This window comes from Myotis yumanensis, unplaced genomic scaffold (genome assembly GCF_028538775.1).
Source record: "Myotis yumanensis isolate MYYU_CA2020_CCGP unplaced genomic scaffold, mMyoYum1.0.hap1 SCAF_15, whole genome shotgun sequence".
Classification (NCBI taxonomy): Eukaryota; Metazoa; Chordata; class Mammalia; order Chiroptera; family Vespertilionidae; genus Myotis; species Myotis yumanensis.
The window spans coordinates 36,365,634-36,387,018 of record NW_027223766.1 but is presented as its reverse complement, the minus strand read 5'-3'; the positions used below and the strand labels follow the sequence as shown (position 1 = coordinate 36,387,018).

Sequence of the window (21,385 nt, the reverse complement as noted above, 5' to 3'; positions counted from 1 at the left end):
AAGTTCCATGGGGCTGAGCCTGCCTGGGAGGCAGCCTGCTCTTCCTGTACCTGTGTGTCTCCCAGGGGAGACCCTAGACCATGCTTGTGCCCTGGAGTTACAGGGCTAACTTCCTAGCTGTCCTGAAAGGACTCACATGGCGGCGGTTCATTTCTTTCCTTCAGCAAACCATAAACTCAGTGTTTTCCACTGATGTTAGCTTCCGAATATGATAAACATGGGACTCAAGATCAGAAGCCTTGGTTTGAAGTCTCAGCTTGACACTCATTATCACTCAAAGCCTTTTGAGTATCTGCAGTTAATATATAAAAACATATGTTTGAAGATCAATTGCAAGGAGGACGTAAAAACACTTTGTAACATATATTAGAGCTTTCTGATATAAAGGGGTAGTGTATTTCTTAGCTTGCCTTCAAATCTGCATCCCTAGTAAGGAGGTCTAGCTGTATTACTACTCTGTGTTAAACTAACAGATTGAATGAAGTTTCTTTGCCTATATCAGCTTCTTACCTGTTTGACTAAAAACCCTTTGGCTCTACAGGTGTGTGATGCAAACCACGCATGCTGGTCCTGTGCTATGAGGCCCAAGCTTTCAGAGTATGATGTCATCTGGGTCTCTTTTGGATAATATTGTCCAGGACACTTAGTGGTATTAGTATAGTGGTTAAGGGAACAGGCTGCGGAGCCAGACATAGCTGGATTCTAATTCTAGTTCTGCCTGTTACTAGCTGTATGCCATTGGACAAGACATCTCACCCTTCTAAGCCTTAGTATATTCATCTGTGAAACAGGAGTAAGTATAAAGAATAAATGAGGTGATTTGTGTAAAGCTCCAGTATAGAGTGTGGTCCTCAATAAACAATATCTAGCATTATATTTAGAGTGATTATATATATCTCAATCTCTGGGAAAATGTGGGAGATTTAACCAAGTGGCAGAGAAGCCTTTGATGATGATGATGATGATGATAATAATAATACTCTATTGAGCACTTAATATATTTTAAACATAGCGCCAGAGACTTTATTGAATTACTCAGTCTTTACAGTATTTATAAAGTAAGTATTATCTTCATTTTGTAGGTGAAGAGAAAGAGATCTGGAGATGTTACTATTATAGAGAGAGTGGGCTTACTATTATAGTAAGCCCTCCCCATTACTTCTCTCATATCCTGTTTATTTCATCTATACTAATAGTCACATTCTGAAAGGGTTTTGTTGCTTCATTTGTTTACCTGTTTATTGCCTCTCTTCACTCCCTAGAATGATGGCTCTTTGAAGATCCCTGCCTTACCCTACCTGCAAGGAGCAACATGCAGGTCTGGCACCTGGTAGGTGCAATAAATATTTAGGGAGGGAAGGGAGGAAGGAAGGAAGGAAGGAAGGAAGGAAGGGAAGAAGGAAGGAAGGAAGGAATCCACTATGCTATTCTTTGGTATTTTCAGCTCTAATGCAAATACCATTATTATTTTGGGGATTTTTTTCTGATATTTAAGATCTTGATGGCAGAAATAGTGTGTATTGCCTATTTTTCTCACTGGCCACTAAAACCAGGCTGCGCATAAAAAATGCTTTAAGTTAAACATTAAAGTCAATGTGCAAAAATTCAGTCTCAAAAAGGGCCATGGTAGATCAGACTAGAATTCTGGTCAAGAAAATTTTCTGGGGAATTTTATTCTGTTATTTAGTCTGTTACTCTAGAAATAATGATTGGATATATTGTTATGAAGAACCCAGGAAATATAAAGAGCTAAGGAGATGCTAACTCAATATGATTTATGTTGAGCTCATTTCCTATTACTGGATGTTGATTAATACTCTGTTAATATCTACCAAGGGAAGGTAAGATTTGCCATGCAAAGATACAAATCTCACTTTGACAGGCTTCTTGCTCTGTGTTATCTATTTCCTTTCATATTTATTCATGTGTGGTTTCTCTGTCACTCATGAAGCTTTCTCTCTAAATATCACCCTGCATCTTAAATTTGTATTTTTAGGGCTCGTTGAAATTAAGGATGCTCCCATATAAGAGCCAAAGCATTTTCTCTTGGGGATCAAGAATCAAGATGGAGGCAGGAGATTCACTAGCTGCTAATTTTGGCTGTCTGTGATAAGCTTGAACTTTCCTGTCTTTGTAATTTTGTGGAATCCAAACATGGTTTATCATTTATTTCTTGAGCACCTGTCACGTGCCGGTGTCTTTACTAAGTATACAATATTTTCACAAATATACTTTTGCATAGACATAGTTCAGGGGCTGGCAAACTTTTACCATAAAGGACCAGGTAGCAAATAGTTTAGCTTTTGTGGGCCATACAACCGCTCCATTCTGCCGTGATGTGAAAGCCTCCACAGACAACACATAAGTGAATGGGCTTGGCTGTGTCCCTTAACACCTGATTTGGAAACACAAGCAGTAGAGCTAAATTTGGCCCATAACCTTAGTTTGCCAACCAATGGGAGAGTTGAACACTTCTCATAAAACTGACAAAGGACCTATAAAGGATTTCAAACCACTATGTGGATTTATGGCTAATTTTTTTCAAGTTCTTCATCTAATTATCCACAGAGCCTATGAAAAATGTGGGCCAAATAATCCTGGCTGTCAGCTTGTGGACCAAAGTTTTGATTTCATGTTTGATTTTTCCTATGACAGAAGCATGGTGAGCATTGCCTCTCTAAAATGTACCACCTAAAAATGCAATGGAAATACTGTCCTTGTAGTCATCGCGGGAGCTACTTCCCCAGAAGGCATGCACTCTCGTGGAAGTTTCAATCAGGAGTGATATAGGCATCAGGACAGGAGCCAGTCAGAGAACTTGCACTTTTGATTGATGGCAATTTACACTCCTGGCCCAGAGAAAGACAAACCCGTGTGTGTGTGTGTGTGTGTGTGTGTGTGTGTGTGTGTGTGTAAATCAGACTCTCCTAATTAACCAATGTCAGAGACTCCTCGTTTATAGCAGTCACTCTGTGTTGGGATCCCGGCTCCCCCACTTACCAGCTGTTAGAATTTGGAGCCTGTTACTATTTCTGAGTCTTCGTTTTCTATTCAGGAAAAATGGTGAAAAAAATCTTACCTAATCCCCAGGGTTGTTGTGGATAACTGAGATGATGTATACTGAGTTTTACACTAGTGCTTGGAACACAGTAAACACTAGAAAAGTGAAAGCTATTTTTGAATCTAGTAATAGAAAAACACTCATGACTTACTGTGCCTCAACCCCTGTTCTAAGTGTTTCATTTACATATTGCTCATTTACCCTCAACAATAGCATTGTGAGGAAGGTAGGATCATTAACTTCATTTTACAAATGAGGGAAGCCATATACCACCTACAGGTGGTAAAACTGGAATTCCATCCAGACAATTTGCCCCCACCTGTGCTTTAACCACTCTGGCTACCACACAAAAGATGGCAGTCTCTTGTCTATCTGGCCCTAAAAGGACAAGTGTTTCTTAGAGAGCTAACACTGTATTTGGGTTAAAGGAACATTTCATCTCAAACCTCTCTCAATCTCTGGCCTACCTAGAGGTCCCATTCCTGCCACTGGGAGATGCTTCAGTTCTGCATTAGAACATAGAATGTATTTTCTTTTAGAAAAATTGTTATAGAATTTATGAAATATAATGGAATAGTACCAGTGATGCTATATATACTTCCTGTGTATAAAAGCCAGTGACTTATGTAGGCCAGCCTGGTGTTTTAACATTGCATTAATGGGAAAAACTCTGTTGTTTCAGGCATTGATTTATTAAGTGACATTTGCTAGTGTCTTGCATATAGAATCAAAATAACACTACATTCTGAAAATGGCTATTTATTTACCACCCTATATAAAATTGCACGTCTTCAATGTCAGCATTTCATATCCTCCTTATCTGCTTAATTTTTCTCCACAAACTGATATATCACAATTTGAATATACTATGCTTATTTGTTCATATGCTATTTGTATTTATTACCTGATTTTGGAGATGATAGCCCTGACCGGTGTGGCTCAGTTAGTTGAAATGTCCAAAAGGTGGCAGGTTCAATCCCCAGTCAGGGCACATACCTGGGTTGCAGGTTCAATCCCCAGTTGGGGCATGTGTGACAGGCAACTGATTAATGTCTCTCTCTCTTTCTCCCTCTCTCTTCTTCTCTCCCCCTTCCTCCCTCACAAATCAATAGAAAAATGGAGATGATAAATTGTCATCAGTGCAAAGGAGATGATGTGCGAACATCCTGAGCACCATGCCTGGTGCATAGTAAAAGCTCATAAACATTACCTATCAGAAAGGTTAATAAACCACAGGCACCTATGCAAGTGGGACAGACTATTTTCCAGGTTGCCTTCCGGGTGGGGAGAAGCCCAGGCAAGCAGCCTGGTGCATGATATTAACTGAAGAATCTAAGCTAGAATATTTAGACAGTGACTCTTGAAATGGGAAGGGAATTTATGTTGGGATGTACTTATGCTACTGAATCCGGCTCCTCAGGGGCTTGGGAGTGAAATAAAAGTTGACAAATTTATAATGTAAGATGTAATATGTTCGAATCTTTACGATGACTGTAAACATGCCATATAGCTGAAATATTGGCTAGTTAGCTCACAAGGAAATCACTACTCATTCCAGAGGCTCCTGCACAGCCCTGCTGCAACAGTTCACCAGGATGCCTTACTTATGCAGACATTTCTCTTTGGTAGAAAATGACTTTGTGAGTTTTATTCTAGCTAATCCTCACACTCTAAGTTGTCGTTATGATAAGTTATTGGTGTTTTGAAAGAATACTTTATATTCTAAACAACTTGCTTCTATTTTTAATATTGGAATCGTACTGGGTTGGTTTAGCTGAGGCAGAAAGGTGACCTTCCCAGATAAATAACATTCTAATTATAATAGCTTTACTTTATAACGCTTTAAAAGATAGCAGCGTTGTTGGAAAGTGGGCTTACACTTAAGTATCAGTTTGTAAAAATTAATGAACCTCCCTTCAGTGCTACCAAGAGCTTCTTAATGACCATTAAAGATTATTAGAGAAGATCATTCATACTGTCACAGCCCAGAAATTTCTGTCTTTTGACTAACTGGGCGTAAGAGGAACATGAGTTTTCTTTCAGTGCAGCAGTCTTCGAGATTAAAAAAAATATTCAAGACTGCCTTTTCTACTTGTCGTATATGCATGGATAATTATCTATTTTAAAACATGTTTAGAATGGGGACAATAGGCCTGATGGGATTTAATAACCTCTCCTGACTAATTATTCTGAGGAGATGGGTGGAGTTGGGGAGGAGCCAGAAACAGAAATGGTTATTCATTAGCTCAAAAGCCGCAGTCAATAACAGCAGTTTTCTACCTCTCTGAATTTTGGGTCTGCATTGGATTTCAAGTGGTGCGCACAGTCTCCTTGAGTTGGGAGTGCTCCCCTCAGGAATAAACAAACCTCCTTTATGATCCTGAAGTGTGAAGAGCTCGGTGCACTGATAAAGGAAGTGTTGTTCTGTGGGGCCTGTCTGGCTCTCACCTTTAGTGCCTCGAGGGTCTTCTGAGGCACAAAACCTGGGAAGAGTCAAGCACCCTTGATCAAGTCGATCCCTGTTTATTATTTGCACCTTAGATACCATCTTTCCGTGAGCTAACGTCAGTAACAAAGTCAAGAACCCTGTGCAAGATGGAGTGGGTTGCTTTTGTCACAAGGCTAATTGCTCTTGAGTGTGTTTCCAGAATCCTTCAAAGATAAATTGGAAAGAGCCAAGATGTTTGAGGGAAAACAAAACAGGCTGTGAACACCAGATATGCCAGCTGAAGATGCTGATAAAGGAGAGACATGGCTCAATGCGGTGAGTACAGAGCTATTGCCATGAGCTGTTTGTTTCTCCGTGTTTTTGAGTAAGGGATTTATTGAGGCACCTGGCTTCTATCCATTTGGAGGCGGGGCCTCGGATGGAACTTTTTTTGTGACTGTAGAAGTCGCTGCCCTGTGGTAATGCACCGCCTCCCATGCATTCCAACCCTTACTAACAGATCCTTGCCTCAGTGCAGGGACTGAAGTGCTAAATGTGAAATTGTACAGGTTGTGGTTATGTCACTTGCCACCACTGTAAAGGAAACAAACTGAGGACAATGAAATGCTCATCTAAGTAGGACACCAGGGGGTGGGCTAGAAGGGCTCAATGGGGGGAAAAGGGGACATATGTAATTCTTTTTAATAAAGATTTTAAAAATAAATAGGACACAAAGTGTAAAGAGCATCAGGTTCAGTGCCTCTGATCGTCTAAACAAATGGATGAATTTTTCCTAATTTTCTTGACATGTTTACTGGGAATGAGTCTCAGGACAGGCCCACTGCAAAGTGTTTAGATGTCGCTAAAGAATTCAGAGCATCTGCAATTTACTGCTGTACCAGGTTAGTTTTTCCAAATATGAATGGGACTTAATCCTGTTACATTCTACCTGTCACCTACCTCTCTCATTTCCCAGCATGAATGGCCAAGTCTCTCTTCAAGTCCCCTCCCTCTGCCATTCCCTCTTCATTCTCAGTTGATGACTTTCCATTCTATTTCAGTGAGAAAGCAGAAACCAGCTTGTGAGAACTCATCACTTCCTGCCCCACAACCTAAAATTGATCTGTAACAGTAATTGTCTTTATCTCTTCTTGTATCATGCTCCTTCCTTCTTTAATCCACTCATTTATCCACTTATTGGTTTGGCATTCATTGGATACTGCTAGGTGCCAGACACTGTGCTAGGTGCTGCAAATGTATCAGTGAGCTAGACACAATCTCTGCTGACAGGAAAAGAAAGATACCCCCCTTCTCTCCAAGGTAAAGCGCTTTGCCTATCGTCTTTATGGTATTCCTTCTGGCCTTCTCGGGACCATGCTCTATCAAAATTGAATCTTGTTTGTGTATCTACAAATAATTCCTCCCACTCAACTTTTGTCCACCAGTATTTAAGCAGGCTCAGGCTTCTTCTTAAGAAGTAAAATAAAATAAAACAAATGAAAATACTCTGACTTATTTCTCCCTGTCATTACTGCTCGCGCGCTCTCTCTCTCTCTCACTCTCCTTCATAATCAAGTTTGTTAGAACAGCTGTCTACTCTTATTCTCTGACTACCAGTCCCCCGCTCCCCATCTATTCATTCATGAACTCCATGAAATCTAATTTATTCCTCCCAACACTTTTTGGAAACCATACTCACAAAGGTTACCAATGCCTGTTCAGGTGCTTTTCCAGTTCTCTTCTTTACAGCTTTCTATTGACCACTTTAATAAGTTTCTCTCTTAGGCTTTTGTGACTCTACTTTCTTCTGGTTTTCCTCCCTGGAAATTCCTTCCATTTATTTTACAGGCTCTCCAGCCTAGTCTCCCCAGAATTTTAACCCCTCCAAAGTTTCTTTTCTATACCACAAAATTTCCTCCAGTAATCACATCTACTCCAGGGTCTTCAATAAACCATCTGTATGTTGTTTGCTCCCAAATCTACATCTCCAGGCCAGATGATTCGTCTGAGCTCTAATTCTATATTTCTAACTGTACCCTTGTAGTCTATAGATACTTTAGTACAACATGGGAAAAACTGAACGAAATATGCTCACTATTCTGAAATATGTGCCTCCATTCCTTGTTCCTCATTTAGGCAAGTTACCCTATACAATTAATAATTGTAGTAGCTACCATTTACTATTTCCATGTTCCAGACACCATGCACAGTACTTTATATGGACTTTTACACTAAACTATAATATAATAATAACTACCTTTAGAGATAGGTGCTGTTACTAGCATCCTTTTTACAGATGTGCAAGCTGAGTCAAGTTAACTTGCTCACATCACTTAGTGGCTCTGACCCCAGGGAGTGATACAGGCTCTCAACTGTCAGTCGCTCTCCTTTTCAATGGTTCAAGTGAGTTATCTTTGGCTCCTTTCTCTTCCCTTTTCCTCACATCTACTCACACCAAGTCTATTGATTCTATTCCCAATGCATCTATTTCTTTATAGTCTTACTAGTATCATATTATGCCTTACCAGGATCTTTGTCTTGCCCCTACGGTTACAGCACTCTCCTAATTAACATCCTTGACTCTGGTCTATTCTTTGCCTACATTGAAGACAGTGACCTTCCTCAAGCATACATCTGATTATAATATGATTTGCCTTGTAATTTTCCAGTGTTGTCCATATCCCTCAATATTTTATATGAATTCCATATTTCCTTGCTTCATTAGGCTCATCTTTTGTTGCCCAGCCCTAACGAGCTCCTTGAAGTTCTCTGGACTGATTATGTACTTTTGGGACCCCTGACCTTCACCTCTATAGTTCCCACTGCATAATGTCTCCCTTCCCATTTTCACCTACAAAACTACTGTTCATTTGTAAGGCCCAGCTTAAGCATTTCCTTTTCCAAAAAGCCTTTCTGTTGCTCATCTCTCCAAGCCATCTAGGTCAGGTAACACTAATCTATGGTTTTCCCTACAATAACACTTATTATTTTACTAGAGGCCCAGTGCATGAATTCGTGCACAGGTGGAGTCCAGCTGGCCCAGCCCCAATTGGTGGATCAGGGCTGGGCCTGTCAAGAGGAGGAGATGGCGGGAGGTTGGCCCGAAGGCCTGCCCTGATTGGCCGGGTCAGGACCAAGCCAGCTGGTGGGAAGGGCCATGGACAATTGGCTGGCGGGTCCCACCCCTGACTGGGGTGGGGGGCCTGATTGGGGGTGGGACCAGCCATAGGGAGGGGCTGTAGGGCAGCCAGCCCCACCCCCAAATGGGGTGGAGAGGGCCGATTGGGGGCTAGTAGCCTGGGGAAGGGGCCATGAGTGGTTGGCCAGCCGTCCCCACCCCCTATAGGAAGGGGGGCAATCAGGGGCGGAGCCAGCTGGGGGGAGGGGCTGCAGGAGGTTGGCTGGCCAGCCCCACCCTCCAATCAGGTGGTTCACTGGCTGCAGTGGGTGTCATAGTGATCGGTCATTCCGGTTGTTAGGGCATTCCGGTCGCTTGCTTTTTATATATATAGATGGCTTTAATTATCCATTTACTTTCCTGTTTTACCTATTAGACTGTGAAGTTTTTGTGAGTAGATACTCTGTTTTCAATCCTAGTGCCTAACACAGTGCCTTGTATACAGTAGATTCTCAATAAAATCATTAATGAGTAGGTGAAAATCTGTCCTTGATTCCACTATTTCCTATTTCATATCACAACACCATGGAAGGGATTGAAATAATTTAACCATCCTTAGTTGTAGGATAACACCGCCTCTGTACACTGCAGTTGGTTTATACGCAGTGTTGACTTGATTGATGTTAAGGTATTCACGGAGCAGTTTAATTGATTCATAAAGACATGCCTGGAGGGCCATCCTAGCATTTGATAATTTCTGTTAAATAGTTCCCTTGTAAATTCACCCTGAATCTGAGCCTATTTCTATCTTTCCTGGTAGAGCAGAAAAAATCTCCATGCATGCTTTTCTCCCACCCTCCCCAACCCAACTTTCCTGAATGCATAATCTTTTGAATGTGTGCCAAGTAGAATCAGTCACAAAAACGAACCCCTGTCAGGGGGAGCATGGCAGGGAGTCGGTCTGCTTATTGGTGGCGGTTTGAATCACTTGACTTTACCAATGATCTTTAAAATGAGTGTCCCGGCGTGCCCTGCTTTTACCCTGCTTCTGCCCTCTCTACCTCTCACGATGGTGCCACATCTCTCTGAATCACTTCCTTATTTTCTAAGCTACGAACTGCTGCCTTCAGAAAATATGCGGAGTTATTCCATAATCATAAATCCCCATAAAACTCGAACAACAAAGGCACAGAATGGAGAGGCATGGGATGGCTTACTTACTTGCCGCAGCTATATAATTATGTTCAGGCAGTCTATCCAGCGGATAGAGCCAAAAGTCAGCAGTGTTGTTTATGAAAGGTTGTAGCAGTTTCTCCTCCAAAATGATGTTATCTATTTTTATTTCAACTAAATATGGCTGTCAGGTGTTTTACATTATTCATCCTATTTCATATGCACATGTATTCAGCCCTATTTAATTTTCTGAGCTAATTTAACTTTTAGCTTATTCAAGTTCTTCCCATGTGCCTGTCATGAATCTCGGAAGAGCTGTGTTTGACTCTAGTGTCCAGGCCATGACTTCTCAGTTTTAGATAAATCCATTTATTCTTTTCTTTCACTTTGAAGAGAAAACAGATTTGAATGACTTGCATATAAACATTTTTACCATTGTGCACGTTCTATATTTGTGGAGTAATTCACTGTTTAAAATTTAACTCAAAATGTATTTGTTGAATGATGTTCATCAAGGAATATATTCAACCCACTTACTCTCTTAACTGAACCTTCTCTCTCTCCTTGGATCATTCTTCTTTCTTTATTGTCTTTCCCAATTGAGAGAATCCAATAACATTTTGTCTTTGGCCCTCTGGCCATGTTCCAAAAGAGGAAAACAGGTCTTTTTATCTCCAGCAAAGACTCAATTTCCCTTCTAGCTTTCTAAAGGTAAAGCTTCATCCAGAACTCAGTATTTGTCAGTCTGCTCTTATCTCTTTTAAAATTCAACCTTGGTCATACCTTTTTCCCCTTTATTCTAATGATTTCCAAATTCACATAGCTGATCTTGACCATTTACTTACAATTTAAATTTTCCACATCCCCATCTTAATCTGAAGATTTTAACATCTCTTCCTCAACATTGCTTTTAACAATTCCATTTTCAGTCTCCTTAAAAAAATAAATCTTTTGAGTCATAGTTGACTTTGTCATCTCTCTCATCCTTTATATCCAGTCTTTACTAGTTTTGTCATTTATCATGACACTGTGGACACAAATATGAATGGGATGATGTTTTAGCCAATCTGGTGGGAAAGACATTTGGACAAATCACTACAGCAACATGGTGTCCCCTACAGAAGCAAGAACAAAATGCTACAAAGGGGAGGGAAAACTCCAAACCCTGCCAGTGGAGGTCCGGAAAGCCTGCTCTGAGGAGTGATCTACAGGAGGGTGGATTAGAAGTAAGAGGTAAAGGAGGCCTGCAGCATGCTTGTGGCTAGAGATGTGCACACTGGCTTGGAGGCATGGTAGAGCATGGCCAGTTTAGGAAACCACTTGTCAAATGGCCTGTTGGGAAAGGAAGAAGATGAGTTTGGGAAAGTAGGCAGAAAACTGAATATAAATATGTCCCATTATGCCATGATAATGTCGTTGGGTTTAAACCTATAAGAAATAGGGATATTGGAAGACTTCACTACACTACTGTAGTGATGCTATCAGGTTTGCATTTAGTGACTCTAGGGACATTCTGGGGATGATTTAGAAGAGGGGAATGAAGAGGCAGGGAGATTGGTTAGGAAGCCTTTGCAATGGTTTGGCGAAGCAGAGAGACCAGAGTTCTCATCTACAGTGCAGAGAGGAAATGAGGCTGGAATGGAGGAAATGGCAGTAGAAAGAAGAGGTTGGATGTGGGAGGATTTCAGAGGGAAAATACTCCAGGTATAATGATTGGAGGAGAATAGGAAGTTTTGAAATAGACATTTAAGGCATGAAAAGAGGGAACTCATTATGGTCCTGTCAATGGAGGGACAGAGATCACTGAGGGCCCATTGGAATGGAAACTCCAAAGCTAAAGTACATGCTGGCTATGGAGCGTGACCCTGGATGAGGGACCTGGGAAGGCAGGTGGTGGTGATCCTGTGTTTGGTTTTCTGGCCTCATTGATCCGGCCCCAGCCTGCATGTCCTCCAGATGTGTTTCCCACGTCTCCCTAACATGAATCTATGGCCCACATCTGGCTAATCTCATTACTATTTCTCAGATAGCACATGCTTTTGTAATTCTGGGATTTTTTTCCTCCTGTTGATAACACTGCCAAACTCAGTGCTGAGGGAACTGGGGATGCAAGGCCTTACTCCTAAGGATGTTAGTGTCAGTGGAAGGACTGACAAGCTAACAATTATGATACATAAGAATTACTAAACCACAAGTAGATGCAAAATTCTGTGAAAGCATAGGTAGAACTCCTAACATACAGAGTTAGAGCTATGCATTTAGGTATAGAAATCTGCCTGAGAAATTCAGGGAAAGCTTGATGGGGCGCATGGGAGGCATCATTTGATCTTAGATTTGAAAGATAACTGGGAGTTTGCAGATGAAGGGTATTCCAGCTGAGAGAACAGAGCAAGTTCAAAGAACTACAAATAATCTGGTGTCACTGGAGCATAAAGTGTACGAGTAAGTTAGGAGAGCTAGAGAGATGAAACTGAGAACATAGCAAGGATCTAGGATCTTATTTTTTTATGCTGAGGAGTTTAAATTCTAGGCCTCAGGGAGCTATAAAGATCACTTTGATAACACATCTCTGTGTTAGATCTGTGAGTGAGCAATGTGCAGAATGATGGGGTGAGGTGTGCAGATGGAAGTCAGAGAGCTTGATAAGGTGTGTATTGGATGAATGCAGGTGACAAATGGTGAATTGGGACAATTTCAGTGTGATGGAGGAGGTCAGAGGTGAGAGTTAGGAGCTAGAAGCTCCAGGACTTGGCTATTGCTGAGATTTGCAGGTGAGTGGGACAGAAAGGCTCTTAGAGGGACTCCTGTATTTCTGGCTTGGGCACCTAAAATAGGAAAGAAACACAGAGGTAGAGGTTTACCAGGGAAAACAATGGGTTTAGTTTTAGACATATTAGATTTGATGTATTTACATGAGGTCCACATAACGATTAAGTATGTGTCAGGAGATGTCTGCTAGAGCTGTCTATGGAGACTGGCAGGTGCTAGTTGTAAGGATGGGGGTGGATGGAAGTAGGTGGAATGCCAAAGGGCAGGGAGGAGAGATGGAAGGTAAATGTAACAGGACTAGAACCTGGTTGGGACTTCCCCCACTAGACAATGCCCTTTTGTGTTCAACTGTCTCTTCCTTTTCTCCCTTTCTCCCTATTGCTGCTTTTAGACATTCTGCCCACCTCTACAGGTCTTGCTGAATGTTATGAACTTTACAAAATCTCCCTCCATTTCCCCCCCCTCCTTTTTCCTTCGCCCCTCACTGATGAGTGTCCTCTCTTGTAGAACATAATGAATGGTCCACTCAGGAGTATTTGTGTGCATGGTCCACAGTGGGCTCCTTGAAGGTGAAGAGTTAGTCTTTATGTGTCCCTATAGCATCTGCACCTCTCCCAGTGCTGAGTGTGTTGGGGAATGTTTAATCACACTGGGGATGATAGTGAATATAAAATGACCTATTACAAAATTTTACTTAATGTTGACCAAGACCTAGCTTTATACCTTTCACCCTTGCCCCATGTCATCAAAAAAATTAGTGAAGGAGACTGAGCACATAGATACAGCCCCAGCATCATGTGTTTGGAACTTGGGATATCTGTTTGCAGTATAAAGAATTCACAAGAATCTACATTATATTATATATTAAGAAGAATAAAATAGCTTATTATTTTCAAGGTTAGCTGACTTTACAGTGTGTGTGTGAATGTGTGTGTGACCAAATTGAGAATTCTGAAGGAGTGTAGGTTTTTCTTTTTTGTAGGCATTTAGGAAAAATAATTTTTGTTTGCTAGGGAAATTATGGCTCAAAGTTGCAAGTATAAAATTGGGAACAAACAATGTGTGTTCATCTAACCATAGGATACAAAGCGTCTAACTGCAGGGGATTGTCACTTAGTCATTTTATGGGATATGCGCACAAGGTCTTTACTCATATAGAATATGAACCAGAAAATGTAAAGCTTTTTTTTAATAATAAAAATAAGATGGCACCTTTAGATAATTGTGTGCTAAGTGACGAAATTGCACTTTTTTACTATGAATGATGTGCTTGAACCCAGACAAGTGGAACAAATAAAACAATTATAAATGAAAGACAGGCCTGTGAAAACACTATAAAAACAGGCCCAGTGAACTTCAGACACCGCTAATTTAGGCCTAATGCTGAAGAGTTTAGTATAATCAATCTGCCTTATAAGATGAATCATTGATTAAGCTATCCATACAACTTAAGGACTTTATCTTCCTAAATATCAGTCCTACTGCCTGACATTCTACCATTACGCTTCCTCCTTTTGTTTAAGATTTCTTCTTTAAAAAGTAACTAGCAATAGAGGTGGGAGTTGGAGGGAGGCAGGGGGAGAAGAGAGAAGATACATTAAAGCCCCTTCTTTATTTGAGGGTCTTCATTTTCAATGAGCATATCATGTTATAGGAAACTAGAGGCCCAGTGCACGAAATTCACGCATGGGAAGGGGGGTTCACCTCAGCCCAGCCTGCACCCTTTCCAATCTGGGACCCCTTGGGGGATGTCCAACTGCTGGTTTAGGTCCAATCGCAGGGATCAGGCCTAAACCAGCAGTCAGACATCCCTCTCACAATCCTGAACCGCTAGCTCCTAATCGCTTACCTGCCTACCTACCTGGCCACCCCTTACTGCCCCCCCCCCCCCGCCAGCCTGGTTTCCCCCAACTGCCCCCCCCCCAGCCGGCCTGGTCACCCTTAACTGCCCCCCACTTCCGGCCTGGTCGCCCCATGCAGCCTGCTGTTCAGTTGTTTGTTCGTCCCTAACTAACCCCTCTGCCAGCCTAGTCATAGGCAGCCATCTTGTGAGGGCATGAGGGTTAATTTGCATATTACCTCTTTATTATATAGCATTGCTTACGAGAGAGCTAGGAGCCTGCTTAGGGGTTGGAGCTCACTGAGGACAGGAGTGAGGGAAGATAGCTGATGGAGCAGGTGGGAGGAGAGCAAACATGAGTTTTGTCTGATACATCTGACTCAATTTGAACAGAGACTCTATAAGTAATTGTTATTCCCATTTTAATGATAAGGAAACTGAGGTTGAGAGAAATGGACTCACAGTCTTTCTCATTTTTTTCTGTGCTATTCTCTTTGAGAATAATAATTTTAACATTTTTATGCAAAAGCAGGATACAAAATCATATATACTATGTATATATACAATAATATAAAAAGAGCAATGAAAATATCAGAAAAATAATATAACTACTAATAAATTGTGGTTTTAAGAGGTGGGGTAAAGGATATTTTTTTCTTATTCCTAGTTTTCTGTGTTTTTTCATAAGACACATGATTGCTTTTATGTTGTCATTGTGGTAACAATGGAAACAGCAACAAAAGGCATGTATTGCTTTAAAAAAAATGCTTTTGTTTCTTAGATACCAACATTCTTCTAATAAAGTAGAAGGCATTTAAGAAATTTATGGACACAAAGACTGTTTGGTATTTTATAGGCTTGTTTAGTCAAATAAAACCCATAATGAAAATTCGGCCATAAAGTGTTAAAGCTTCTATTTGGGTTATGTTACAGTTCCCCCACCAGCTATGCTAACAGAAAAGAAAGCTACAGTGACTCAACTGAAATTAAAACTGGTGGCGTGATCACTAAAGTATTGTGCAGACCCCTGTGTCCCGTGGAAAGCAAATGTTTGAATGGATTGTGTTTATCCATATGATAGCCCTCAGAGGCACACGTTTTTGTTGCCTCCAGAATGCCAAAAGTTCCAATCAATTCCTTTGAAATGTACAGTCAATAATAGAGATATTTTATCTACACAATGCCGAACATCTGAATCGACTGAACTGGGAGAGTATTTTCCCATTGTCTAGATACAGCTGAGATGTGACAAGCTGATCATTTAAACTGTGTCTCCTCAATATCAAAACAACTAATTGTAAGCAAAAGATTTAGTCAATCAGAGAGTTCTCTTGTCTATGCAATTCCAAGCCATTAGTTTGAATAATTTACTTCATTGAATTTACCAAATATTTATTTGGTTTCCTAAAATGTAATTAAATCTCTGAGTGATAGGAGCAAGAAAGAATCTGGCCTGGGTTTCCTGCATAGGGGATAGAACTTGAAAACAAACAAACGAAAACTCACATTTGTCCCTTACATACAAATGCTCTTTTATTTCCCTTTAACTGTAGTTCTTTTAGGCTAAGCATATTTGACTGTAATAACTTGGTTAGAAAGACCTGGCCTGGACATAATATTTATTAAAACAGGGATTAAACTTGCCTGAAAGAAAAAAAAATGCAGAGAAAATATTAAAATAGAAGTCCATGGGTCATAGAAGGTGGAGATTTGAACTTTCAAAGATTTAAGAAAATAATTACTTCAGAAGAAGAAAAGGCTAGATAAAGGTCATTGATTGTGGACAAAACTTCATGGCTCTCGTTCCCATTTATCCGGGGCACCACCGTTGTCCCAGACTCAGAACACTGATCCACGTTGAATGTCCTCTCTGCATCGCTTGTATCTAATAATGTACACATCTCACCCTTTCTTTCTTCGAAACATCTCCCCAGTTCATATCTTACTTTAAATTTTTCTGATAGAAAGTCTTACAGCCTCACTCCCAAATCACTACCACCAGCTTTCAGAGTGGATCTTTCTGCCGCCATCTCTCGGCTTCCAAACCAAGCTGTCCCAGTCATCATCCTCAACACCACTTTCCTCCTGCTGCTCCTGTTCACCACTCTCATTTTGTTGCCTCTGCACTAAGTTCAGTCTCCCTTCTCCGCCTGATAGTTGAAATCCTTCAAATCATCTCTCTCTCTCTCTCTCTCTCTCTCTCTCTCTCTCTCTCACACACACACACACACACACACATACACACACACACACACACACACATACACACAGCTATCAATCCCATCTTACTCTTTACTACTCACCCAAATACATCATTCATTTTGGTCAACCAAGTCATTCCATCCCGTAAAATTCCCACCCTATGTGCCCCCCCTTATCTCCTCTTCAAACCCATACCCCTCTCATCCCAGCCAGGTCCTTTCTGTGTGGAGTGCTGTCCCTCCTGACTTTCATTTTCCAAAGGCATCTTTCCAGAGCCTTCTCAAATGCCACCTCTTCTGTGAAGTCTTCTCTGATGTCTCTTGCTTCAAAATTTCCTTTCTTTTCTCTGAACTCCCATCCCATCTATAATTAGGGCTAAATGACAGGGCACGGTACTTAAATATGATTCTATTGATTCATATGTCATCCCATATTTCTTTCTGAGGGTGTTATTGGCATTTGTAACAAGGCATTTCCTTGCGAGGACTGTCTTGCACATTCCAGGACATTTGGCATGCCTGGCTCCAGATGCTAGCTGACAGTGATGTTATTGTGACAACCCTACATGCTCGGAGTACATTTCCAAACGCCCTAATGATTATAAGTTTCCTTAAAGAAGGTACTGTATGATATACACATTTGTTTAGCAAATAATCTGTTTAAATGGCAAATGTATGTTTTTAAGAATAAATCTGTATTTTCTTTTTTTTATTATTGACTCTCTTACAGATTTCCCCCATTTTTCCCCCTTTTGCCCCCCTCCACCCTGCCTCCACCTCACCCCCACCCCAGACCTTCACCACATTATTGTCTGTGTCCATGGACTATTCATGTATGCATATAAATTCTTTGGTTGATCTCTTCCCGTCCTCCCCACCTCATCCCCTATTAGAACTGTCAGTCTGTTCATTTATCCATGCCTCTGGTCCTATTTTGTTTGTCAGCTCATTTTGTTCTTTAGATTCCACATGTAAGTGACAGCTATTAAGGAAAGACAGCCAGTCAGAGAAAGACAAATATCAAAGACAAATATTACATGATATTTGTCTTTCTCTGACTGGCTGCATTTTCTTAATAGCTGTCAGCATGCTAGAAAATTATGAAGGAGGCTAATTAACACCCAGATGTTAATTATCATGCCATTTTGGGTGTCTTTCATAAGATAGACAATCCTGAATGTTGCTGTTTGCCCTCATTTTATAAATGAGAAAACTGAGGCTCAGAGAGTTCTGCTTCTCCAAGATCACACAACTTGATTAGAACCCTGGCATTTAAGCTCAGGATTGTTTGGAGCCAAAATTTTCCCTTTTCCTTCTGCCACACAGCCTCTGTAAAGACAGCCTATCTGTAACAGCTTTGAAATAAGAGTGTGCATATGTAACAGGATTAACAATTTAATGCTGTTCAGTACTAATGACTGTAATTGAAAGGAAGGAAATATTAGACCAGACAAGCAATATTTCAGATCTTATAACAAGAATATCAATTGGAGTCTAATGAATAAATTTACTCGCTGGCCTTCTTTGCTGCAGACATTAGCCCACGTTTGGTCTCTAATTGAGATGTACATATGCTTTACTATCTTATTGTATTTTTTAATGTTTGTCTTGGCAGATGGTCAGCGGTTCTCTTTGAATTTCCCTTAATCAAGTTTTGAGTACTAGATGGCCAAATATGCCTTGTATTAGGTAGTACTGCTAGACCCAAAGCAATAGGAATCTAATAGTTGTTCAGGTCTTCTCTTTCTATAATCTAAGTACCTTCAATAATTAAAGTTATATAAATCAAGTACCACAGTATCATTTAAAATTCTGTAAATATTTCTTTTTAGTTACAGTTCATTATTGATTTCATGTATACCTAAAACACAGACATTTATTAGTAGCTTGTTGCACTTGTGCCCACATTTCCAATTATAATTCTTCATATAGCAGTTAATCTAGAGTTAAAATAGATGATCCATATGCATACTTTCAAGGTATACTCAGTTTCTATCTATGTACACAGGAAGAATTATATTCTACACACACACACACACACACACACACACACACACACACACACACACTATTTGAAAGAGCCAGTGTTGTTGATTTTATTTCTTTTTCAGCTCTGAGCATAAATGTTTACCATGTGTTTATTCTGTTTAGCAAAGAAAGAAAGGAACTTAAAGCTGACTTCATAAGTAACTTAGAACAATTGTGTAAATATAGATAAATATGTATCTGATATAAACGTATTTTCCTATATTTTCTTAGAAACCATATCTACTGTAACTGAAGTTGTACTTCACTCACTAGTAAAACTACTACCCAGCTGTAGCCACCTGGGGATTCGGATGATCTGAAAGCATAAAGGGTTTTTAGTTATGCTTTAGTAGGAAAATGATGCATTTTTAAAAATGCAATCGTGTGTGTGTGTGTGTGTGTGTGTGTGTGTGTGTGTGTGTGTAACAAGTTGAGCTTGGTGTTAGCCTTTTTATCAGAACATTGCCTGAGCAAAGTGCATTCTCAGCCTCTGCAGGCTGACACACTTTGTGGGGGCCTGGCGGGGGTAGAGGGTGATAACATCTTTCCCACTGAGACTAAGGCAGGTCCTGGAACCCCCTCAGTCCTGTGTCTCAGTCGTGGGCAACTATAGAAGGGTAGGAAAAGTTTCATTATTGCTTTATCTCACCTTTTCTTAAGCTATCTTATCAAATCTTTGCAGTGCTATAGAATTCTTAAAAGATATCCAGCTGCCCCCTACAGAAGCCAGAAAGGGTATAAATATTTTGATACCATTTCCCAAAGAGGCACAAACATTTTAAAGGTGGATTTCTAGGGCTTCTGTTTATAGTTCCTTATACTTTAATAACACCTAAACTGGTACCCGCTGATGTGCTATCAACATCTCCCCATCTATTTTTAGATCTTCAGTTGCTTTAGAGATGGATTTATTATGTAAAGCAGAAGCTTACACTGTGAAATGTTTGCATGAATGTATTTTGGTTTAGGCATCAGCTAAGGAGGGCAAAGTTGATCCCATCTCACAAGAAACTCTAGCCCACATTTCCTCTGTGGACCTGGATGTTCAGATTTGCTTACCTGTCTTCTTGAAGATATTGTGCTGTTGAAACACCTATTAGAGGTCTTCGAATTCAAATTCTTGTTCTGAGGAGTTGAGCCATTTTTACACGTCTTAGAGTTTTCTTTAGGATCTGAAGGAATGGGATTTAAAAAGAGGATCCTAGCTATAAATCCATAGAGGACAGTGGCCAGGATCATGGGCACACAGTAAAAGACAGCAAAGTCCATTAGGTAAATAGGTGAGTAGTAATTTCTGGAGATCTTGTAGCCACAGGACACCACGATAGCATCTTTGTAGGTGCTAATATTGAGATCCAGCAAGAAGAACCAGAGCATACAGTAAATGGATGTGAAAGCCCAGACGAAGATGATGATCTTTTTGGCTCTGGAAAATGTGCAGAGAAACTGGGCTTTGATGGGGTGACAGATCGCTATGTACCTCTCAATGGTGAAGGCTGTGATTGAACAGGACGAAGCATTGATGCCCAAGTACTGGAGGTAAGTAATGCAGAGGCAGCCAACATAGCCGTAGACCCAGGAACCGTAGATACTGTCTGTGATGTTGGGTAGGCCCGCGGCCACCAGGACCATGAGATCGGCCACTGCCAGACTCACCAGGTAGCAGTTTGTGGGGGTCCTCATGTGCTTGGTTCTCATGACCACGAGGACTACCATGCTGTTGCCCACAATGCCCAGACCACAAATGACGAGCACAAGTAAGATGGTGACCACTTGGTATTCTAGGGGCACCACTGCTCGTGGCTGGAGCTGTGTCTGGTTCAGTTCGTTGACTGTCTCGTTCTCCATCTTCAGTGGCTTGAAGTTTCTCTGAGACGCTTCTCAAAACATTCTCTTTCCAGCGTCCTGCCTTGATCACAGTGCTCCCCTTCCCCTGTGAAGAGCAATAGTCCACATTCATTCACAGCCTCATTCAAATCCAGGGATTGCCCAGAAACCCTCATCTCCTCTCCTTTCACCTCCCCTTTTTCTGCAAGAATGGGGCTCCTGCATACTTCTGAAAACTCCTTTTAGTGCAGCTCTAGTGTAGGATGGAGAAACTGTTTCGAACAGCTTATAGTAAGAGGGACCCGTTCCATGGAGAAAAAATGCTTAAGAAATGAGACACAGAAAAAGCTCCCTGTTTTGAAAAAGTGCTCAGAGGGAAAACTAAAGCATATCTGCTAACTGAAACATAGATACCAAGAAACCTCTCAGATGCTTGGGAAAGTATAAATAAAAAAAGGTACGAGGGGGGAGAAATGGGGTGGAGGGAGCCAAGGGACTCAGTGATCAAGCCCGGTAGGAAATCAGCATCTGCCTCCCTAGCTCTCAGCGGGTGAGATCCCTTTGCTAGGCAAAAAGCAAGCCTTTGAGTCTCCATCTCCTTTGAGCCCCCTGCCCTATCCACCCAGGAAAGAGCAATCTCTTCTCTTACCTTCTCTCCTGTAGTGCTGCCTGCTTCTCTGGGTGGATGAAGCAGTAAGAAGTCCAAGTTCCCAAACCTGCAGGAATTCTCATCCACTTTGTTTGACTGGGAGCCCACTTAGCAGTGCCCAGTCTTCAGAACTGCAGTTCCTCTGAGCCTCGCAGCCCTGTTCAAGTGCTGACGGACCATGCAGCCGCAGCCAGGCAGCAGCAGCAGGAGCAGCGAGGCTGGCAAATCACAGATCGCCCCCTAATGAGAACTCTCTCTCTCTCTCTCTCTCTCTCTCTCTCTCTCTCTCTC

The 21,385-nt window shown here is 41.1% G+C and overlaps 1 protein-coding gene across 1 annotated transcript in view; it reads right to left on the bottom strand.

Moving 5' to 3' along the window:
* The window catches only part of TRHR (thyrotropin releasing hormone receptor), a 34,479-nt gene extending 13,316 nt beyond the window's left edge, over window positions 1-21,163 (bottom strand). The window contains exons 1-2 of the mRNA XM_070392265.1: window positions 21,095-21,163; window positions 19,678-20,551 (exon numbers count right to left, since the gene is read on the bottom strand). Coding sequence (XP_070248366.1) covers window positions 19,678-20,466 — 789 coding nt within the window. The 5' untranslated portion in view covers window positions 20,467-20,551; window positions 21,095-21,163. The remainder of the gene's footprint in view (window positions 1-19,677; window positions 20,552-21,094) is intronic.
* Between the last annotated feature and the right edge of the window lie 222 nt (window positions 21,164-21,385).